General features: G+C 61.3%; 2 protein-coding genes across 2 annotated transcripts in view; one reads left to right on the top strand and one right to left on the bottom strand.

Moving 5' to 3' along the window:
- The window catches only part of RAI1 (retinoic acid induced 1), a 73229-nt gene that overhangs the window by 13982 nt on the left and 51111 nt on the right, over nucleotides 1-8136 (bottom strand). Inside the window, exon 3 of the mRNA XM_014542802.1 lies at nucleotides 7-214. Within this exon, the coding sequence (XP_014398288.1) occupies nucleotides 7-198 (192 nt within the window). The 5' untranslated portion in view covers nucleotides 199-214. The remainder of the gene's footprint in view (nucleotides 1-6; nucleotides 215-8136) is intronic.
- On the top strand, nucleotides 909-3530 carry LOC102255189. Its single transcript, XM_005870218.2, has 5 exons — nucleotides 909-959; nucleotides 1190-1296; nucleotides 1413-1532; nucleotides 1608-1978; nucleotides 3363-3530. The coding sequence occupies exons 1-5, from the start codon at nucleotides 909-911 to the stop codon at nucleotides 3494-3496; spliced, it is 783 nt and encodes a 260-aa protein (XP_005870280.1). The 3' UTR covers nucleotides 3497-3530.

The following is an 8136-nucleotide window of genomic DNA, read 5'->3' as shown; positions in this document are numbered from 1 at the left end:
AGCTGCGCCAGCTCCGCCCTCGTAGCCCGGGTACGGCTGCGGGCTGTAATAGTCCTTGGCTAGCAGCCTCTGCCGGTCACAGCTCAGCCCGGCCTGGCTCGGCTGCCTGTAGTCCTCCAGGCGCGGTGTCTCCTGTGAGGTCTGCTGGTAGTTCTGTTGTTTGCCATGGAAACCGCACCTTTCTCGGAAAGACTGCATGACTTGGGCTGGTTATCTGCGAAAAGAGAAGGGGGCCGGGGAGGGAAGATGGGCATGGAAGGGGCGGGGGGAGAGCAATTCAGATGGGCCATTTCCTTTCACCGCAGAAAACCTGCCTGCCCCCATCACCCAGCCTGCCCTCTCCCCACAGATCCGAAAGCCCCCTTGCCGGCGCCACTCCCCCCTTCCCCAGCTGCGCACACACCGGCTCGGTGCAGGGAGGGGCTCTGCCATTCCCACCCCATCACCTGCTGCTGAGCCAGGCCAAGTGGCTGCCCTCCAAAGGGGAGAGGGAGGGAGGTGCAAACCCAGCTGCCCAATCTCCAGGTCACCTGGGAGATGCCCCCGGGGGGCTCCCCATTCTCTCCCCCATCCCTTTCAGCCCTTTCCTGAGCTTGAAATCATTCAGCACAGCAACTCCCGCGCCCCTGTCCCCAGGGCACTGGATCCTGGAACCCAGCCTCAGTCTTGCGGGTCAGCAGATCCGGCCGAGCCGGGAACAGGAAGGCCTGCCCTGCTGGAGAAGCTGCTCGCACGGCTACCACACACCGCCATCGCTGCCACGCCATCGGGACCCTGCCGTCCTTCTAGCAGATGTCCATTAGGGGCCTCTGAACCACTGTCGGCCCAACGCACCCCCTCCCTGACTCCCAGGGGCGCAGGACAGGGCCCTGCCTCTTGTTGATGTGATAGGTGGGGAAACAGAGTTCATGGCCCAGAGTGAGCGAGTGCACGCTGACGGGACAGCACCCAAGTGCAGTGTGTGTGTGTGTGCGCGTGTGCGTGTGCGCGCGTGTGCGTGTGTGTGTGTGAAGCAGCCCAGGCCCTCCTGACAGGCCCCTTTGGCCTCCACGGGGTCAGGGCCAGGTCACACCAAGCCAAGAGCCCATCTGTTTGTGATTTTAGGGGCTGGGGCCCTGGCGGGGCCTAGCCTACCACAAAGCAGGATTCGGGTCAGGAAATGACCCTGGGGTGAAGGCCCTCTGGGCAGAGCAACTGGATTCAGAAAACACCAGCCTTCAGCGTCCAGGCTGCAGGGCTCCCATCTGCCTGGAGGCCTGGTCACCTCAGAAGGCCCTTCGCAGAGGGAGGAGCACGGTACGCTCCAGGCTGGGGAGCCCAGGGGGCTCAGGATTTACCCACAACCAGGGCTGGGGTTTGGAGGCGGGGAGGGGACAGGAAGACCCTGACTCAGCTCGGCCTGCACATCCTAGGTCTCCAGGAAAGCACGGGGACTTCCATGGCCAGCACGGAGCGAGGGTGGCCCGCGTGGGCGACAGGATTCCAGGAGAAACCAGAGGAAGTACAGAAGCACAGGGAAGAGAGACATGCAGGTGGGAGAAGGGGAAGATGTGGAGTGAGGGGAGGGGCTGCCCCAAGAGGCCCCGCTCACCCCTCCTCTTCTCCAGGACCCCACCTAGGCCCCGTCCTCATTCACTGCTGGGGCTGACCCAGCGAGCCCAGGGCAGCCAGACAGCGCCGGAGCCCGCCTCCGTGGCCCTCGCCGGCAGCTGGTGCTGGCTCAGCGCTGGAGACCCCGGCTGCAGAGGGGACCCGTGTCCTGTGGCGAGCTCCTGCCCACCAGGCCCGGCAAAGCCAGACGCCCTCTGGCCTCCCCGATTTATCTCAGGCCCCCGACAATGCGAGACGTGCCTGCCCTTCTGCCACTGCACTCCCATCTCTGGCGCTGGGATCAAACATCACAGGCGGTGCCTGCTGCCACACGCCAGCCCAGAGGCGCGGGGGCCGAGTTCAGTTCTGGCCTGGAGGCTCCTGACAGGTGGGCAGCCCTGTACCTCCTGACCCAACCACGGTAGGAGGCCCACCCAGGTGGCCCCCTCCGTCCCGGGCAGGCACCCTGGCTGCCTCCCCACAGCGGGGCCAGCAGGTGGAAGCCACCCCTGCAGCCCCAGCGCTGCCCTCCCCACCCCCACGCTGTGCTATGAGCCCAGATGCGCAAAGCCAAGCCCATTCTGAAGGCTGCGCCTTGTATATCTGCACAGATTCTATTTCAGCTTTTATTAGTCCCAGATCGCTCTCATTTCCTGCTGTGTCCTGTGGATATCATTAACATTTCTGCAGCTTTTATTTTTTTCACATTCTCCAAAATGCATTACCCAGAAACATTATTTACAAAGAGAAAGTGCTATGACCAGTGTCCAACCCTCCCCCCGCTCTAATCAGTCCAGCTGCTGCATCTTTTCATTTAGCCGCGCTGCACTGCAGGCGGGTTCCCAATCCACACGAGCAGCTGGATGTGGTGAGAGCATCTATCTCTGAGCAAAGACAGTTCAATTAAAATGCGAAAGCCCAGCGCCTGATGGAGAAGCAGCCGAAATGCTCACCCCAACACCCACCTCCAACCCCAGATGCAGGGTGGGGCAGGGACACGGGAACAAAGGCATGGCATCAAAGGCCCGGCTCAGAGACAGCCGGCTCTGCCAGGAGAGAATGGTGCTCTGCGTCTTTAAGAGCTGCCACGGGGCTCTGTTATTCATCGTTACGATTAGGATGACTTTTCGAGAAGACTAGGAAAAGACAAGGAAAGAGGCAGGCACAGGGGCTGCTTCCCAGGAGGGGGCAGAGCCGGGCAGACCGGGGGTTTGACCTCTGTGGGTCCAGCTGGAGGGAGACGGGGTGGAGGTCAGGGGAGTACACCCCTAACACAGCCTCCCAGGTCTCCTGGCCCAGCCCAGCTCCCCCACCTGCCTCTTCTTCCAGACACTAGGCCAGGCCTTGTCTCTGAAGGAGGAAGGAAGAGGAAGTCAGCCGTGCATTAGGCACATTTGCACACGTATGACAACTCCCAACTCCGGGACACTGGTCTTCCCAGGCCACTGGCCAGGAGCAGGCCCGCTCGGGGGCGTGCACTGGAGGCTGGCTCAGGGTCCAGCCCTTGCCTCCAAGGCCACAGGAGTCCCCTCATGGCTCCCCCAGCCCCTGACAGCCATCACCAGGGGGGAGAGAGAGCTGGGACGTGAACAGACCCTCCCATGGTGCAAGGCCAGCGGTCCTCAGCCCTCAAGGGCCTTTGGCAGCTGCTGGCCTCAGCAGTCCCTTCAGGCAAAGACCCCAACCCCGCCCTCCCCCAAAGGTGCTGTAGAGTGAAGGGCACCCCTGGCTGTGCGTGCCTCAGTGAGTGCTGACTGCTCTGCCTTTTACAGGAAGAGGTGAGATGGAGAGGAGAGGCCTGCGTACGAGTGGCCCCAAGGGAGAGCCTTCTGCGACCTGCAGCGCGAGCCCTGCCCAGAGCGAGGGTGGCGCCCCCACCTGGCCCCCACCAGAATCCCCATGTTAGCCCTGGCCGGGCTGACCCAGTGGGTAGAGCGCAGGCCTTGATTCCAGACAAGGGCACAAGCTGGGGTTGCGGGCTCAATCCCCAGTGTGGGGCGTGCAGGAGGCAGCCAATCAATGATTCTCTCTCATCATTGATGTTTCTATCTCCATTTCTCTCTCTGAAATCAATAAAAATATTTTTTTAATTTAAAAAAATTTCAATTTTAGAGGAGGCACCTCGGAGCGTGACAGCAGGAGGGTGTGCAGGGAGCGGCACCGGGTGCTCACATTCCCAGGCCCGTCAGCCAGGTCAGGGCCCGCTTCTCCTCAAGGAGCCAGACCCACCTGAGGGAGGTCCACTTACGGGCAACAGTGGCTACGGCCGCCTGCTGTCACCATGGCAGCCTCAGAGAGGTCACTGGGCCCACAGCCTCTCCAGGCCCCGCAGCTGCTGAGCCCCCCGGGTGGGGCGCAGCCAGGAGGCTGGCTGAAGGTTTTCCTGAGACACAGGGATAGTGGCAGACAGAAAAGGGACAGACAGACAGAGAGAGGAAAGGGGGGAGAAGAAGTTGGGGGTGGGGGCCATTCTGCTCCCCTGCGTTCTCATTTGTAGCTACAGGAAAAGTATTTTTAAACCCAACCCATTCAAGCCTGGGAACGGGAAGGGGAAAGTCCCCGAAGTCAGGAAGCTGGGGGTGTCCAAGGAGGAGCTGAGGGGCCACTAGAGGCAGGTGATGAACACTAGTAAGAGACCTCCATTAAAATGGTAAATCATTCGCCAGGTTGACTGCTGATCTGTGAGGTCTATTTTGAATCCTAAAGGCCTGGCTTGAATTGGGGAAAGAGAGGAGCTTTCAAGGACCCACAAGACAAACAGCCCAGGACCCACAGGCCTCTGGGACAGGGAGGGTCTTTGGGCCAGCGGCTAGTGATGAGGTGGGGACCAGAGCCAGCGAGGGAGCCCTGCATGGGGCAGAGGAAGGCATCCCAGGGAACAAGGAAGCCCCCACCCCGAAGTATGGCCTCCTGAGACCGTCCCTCACAAACGGCACACTTGGCATGCGCCTCTCCTCATTCATGGCCCCGTGGGCCCAGCACGGGAGGCAGGTGCGAGGGCCTGGATACTGAGGCAAGCACTGGGGTGAGTGGGAGGGGAAGCAGGCAGACCACCCAGCCCCCCTCCAGATGCCCAGGTGAGGGAGCCCAGGCGAGGCGGGCGTCTCTGGAGGGTGCCTGAACGGGAGTAGGGGCTTCTGGACTCTACAGATGGTGGGAAGCCCTCCTGGGAGCCTGCCGATGGCATCTCTGCAAGGACCAGAGGCAGAGGCAGCAGACACCCACGGGGCCCCCTGAATGAGGCCCTCCCTCAGGCCCCACCCACCAAGGACCCCTCCTGGTCCTTCGATGCTCGCCGGGGCACCGCTTGCCGGGTGATGCTGTGCTGGTTCGGAAGCACTCCGTCCTGTTAGAAAACCACCACCCGTTCCCAGGAGGGTCAGGACTGGAAGGCTCCCACAGCGCAGGCTGTGTCCCGGCCCCTCCACGGTGACTCTCTGGGATGCAGAGGCCAACAAGCCCGAGACTTGAGCCACTTAAGCCAGAGGCGTCCACAGTCTGAGTGAGGGGCAGCTGGCCAATGGGGCTTCCCTGCTGTGAAGTGCTGGGGGCGGGGCTTGGGGAAGAACAAGAAGAAATTCCCAAAGCAGCTGTGCTGGCATCCAAGGCCTCTCAGGGGGCAGAGAGGGGTGTGTCGGGGAGAACTCACCTGTTGTCAGCTCAGACTTATCAGGCTCTTGTGGACATAATTGTCTTTAGATTTTTATTCAACAAAGAACATCAGCACTTCTCCCCGTCTGTCAAAATGAGGGAAAGACTAAGGATGGTGGGGCCGACTGCTGGGAGGCAGACACTCAGGCGGGGGGCTCTGGGGCCCCAGGCCAGCGAGATCAAGAGGCTGACTTGGGGGCTCGAGGGGACCCACGGAGGGCATGATCCCTCCCCCACACTCCCAGGTCCGGGCCTTGCAGGCGACTGCACAGTGTGGTTGAGCTAGGATCTGTCTGCTGGTTAGGAGAGGAGGCAGAGGCGAGGAGAGCCCAGCCTCTCACCCGGGTCTTGTCCTCCTCACCCCATGTGCCCAGAGACCAGGACTTCCCTTGGGAAGTGGAAGCACCAAGGCACCAAGCCTATGGCTTGTCTGGCTGCTGACTGACTTGGTGGCCTTGGGCCAGCATTTTCATCGCCGAGTCTCAGGGCCTTTGCACCTGCTGCCTCCTCTGCTGGAACACTGTTCTCAGACCTCGGCAGGGCTCCTCCCAGAGCCGGCACTGGCCTCACCCTCTCAGGTGGCCTCCCCAAGCAGCCCGGAAACGGCACCCCGGCAGCTCCTCCACCCCGTGCTCAGCTCCTGCGATAAGCCACGTGGCCAGCTGGCTGGCTCCGCATTGGTCTCTCCTCATGATAACAAAGATTCTGTGAGAGCAGGGTGTTTTGGTTTGTTTTGTTCACAGCTATACCTCCATTTCCCATAACAATAAATATCTGTTAAATAATGTGTAAAGTGTCGTATTGGCCTATGAAAGTATCCGGAGCGAGCGGCCAGGTGGCGGGACAGAGCCCATTTGGGTGGGGACAGGAATCTGTGGCCACAGCCCCTCACTCATCCAACGAAGAACACGCTCCCTCCAGCCGGGTGATGTGCTGACGTGAAGTGGGCGGGTGAATGGAGGGGGAGCACGGGGCAGCCCCACTCGCCTCCAGTGAGCTGCTGCCTTCTGGGAAGGAAGGCCCAGGTGCCAGAACTTGAATTTTTCCCTTTAAAACGCCAGAAATCAGGATTTTATAAAAAGATAAATCTCTTTTTAAAAAATGTTATCAACCAAGTAAAAAATTTAACACGCCAGATTTCAAGAAAAGCTGGCTGTGCTGTATCTGATCACAAGCTCCCAGGTGTCGCCCGCTGATGGAACTGACACAGAACTTTCCATGGTCACAGGCAGGGCCTTGTGGGCAGGAATCTCCACATGTAAGTGCGCAGGCCCTTGGGAGGCACTCGATGAGAAGGCACGAGAGCAGGAGGGGAACGGGAGAAGCCCCGAGTCCAGCAGACTGCGGGGTGGGGCAGCAGGTGAGTGCTGCCGGCCGGGAGGCAGGGCTGGCCGTGCAGCTGGCCAGTGGCAGGGAGGAGCTGGGCAGCCTGGAGAAGGAGGGCAGAGAAGTGAGAGGCACCTGGATGAGGCCCCAGTGCCCACCACCTTGCTGGCCCCCGCAGGGCTCCTTGGTGGCGCTCACTGCAGCAGTAACTGCGTAAGGAATGGTAGGACCACAGGTGTGCTGTGCCGCCTTCCCCAGAGTGCAGCCTGAGGAGGGCGGGGCTCCATCTGCTGGGTCCCCAGCTCTACGCCCAGACATTGGCCCAAGTAGGTGCCTGTTTCATACCGCCTACTGCCCGGATGGACGGGCAGATGGGACGCGTGGTCAGCTCCTGGCTGGGTTCATCACTTAACCCTCATCACAGTCTAAAGGATGCCACCCAGAGAGAGGGCTGATGATGCCAGGCCTGGAGGCCGGAATCAACTGTAGCCAATCAACTTACAGTCGGCCCTCTACAGCCCCTGGGTCATCGTCCCTCCGGCGCCTGTGCCCACTCATCTGTCAAGTTCACTTCTGCTCGGCTTACAGTCTGCTGGGGGTTTGGGGAGGAGCAAGCTGGGTGCTGAGGGTGCAGAGGGAAAAGCACATGGCCCTGCCCTCCAGAGGCAGACAGACACACAGACAGCTGCCCGTGTGACACCAGGAGGCTGTGGGAGTGGGGAGAGCAGGCAGTCAGGGGAAGCTGGGAGAAGGGGAACTGCCTGATCTGAGGAAGCCACTGTGTGCAGAGCAGATTCTAAGACAAGCCTCCCGTCACCTGCAGGGAATGAATGAAGGCCTAGAGAGGGCGACCTGCCGGAGGCCAGCAGGCTGAGACCCTCCAGCTCCTCCCCAGCGCTCTTCTGTCCGACAGGAAGCGCTGAGCTGGAGGCCAGAAAGGGTGGTGGGGAGGTCCTCCTCCTGGACCCCGCTTCCCGGAGGAGTCGGGAAGAGCCCCCCCCCGCCCCAGCCTGGCGGGGCGGGGGTGCTTCCCGGCCGACATCCCCCTGCAGCAGCCTGACAGCCCGAGAGGCACAGCACGCCAGACCCTTCCGTTCCAACTGCGGGAGGAGCCAGGGGAATTGGCGTCGCCTCCCTCCCGGTCCCGGGGGAGGAAGCCGCCGGTCAGGCCGCCACAGAGTGTCAAATCCTCTCGCTGCCTAATTGTGAGACAGCGGCATTTAAAGAAACGCTTTTCTGGCCGCCCGCCACACCGCAAACTGCTCGGAATAATTTTATTATTAAGGAGAGAGAAAAAGGGAGGAGGTTGGAAGAAAGAGAGAGAAGGGAGAGGGGGAGGAAATGGCTGCGTCCAAGTCCGCGGGGGAGGGTTCTGCTCAGTGTGGAGCCGGCCCGCGCTCCAGTTGGCAGCTGACTCTGTTCACGGCGCACTGTCTCCACTCGGGGTAACGGGGACGGAGCGGCTCGGGCCTGACAACTGAGGGTGCGCAACGAGGCCATGAACCCTCCCGTCCCGGTCGATACCACGGGCTCCTTGGAAGGTGGGCGCGGGCCACCGGGCCCCCACGG

This window comes from Myotis brandtii, unplaced genomic scaffold (assembly GCF_000412655.1).
Source record: "Myotis brandtii unplaced genomic scaffold, ASM41265v1 scaffold314, whole genome shotgun sequence".
Taxonomy (NCBI): domain Eukaryota; kingdom Metazoa; phylum Chordata; class Mammalia; order Chiroptera; family Vespertilionidae; genus Myotis; species Myotis brandtii.
This window is presented reverse-complemented; position numbering and strand designations above follow the sequence as displayed.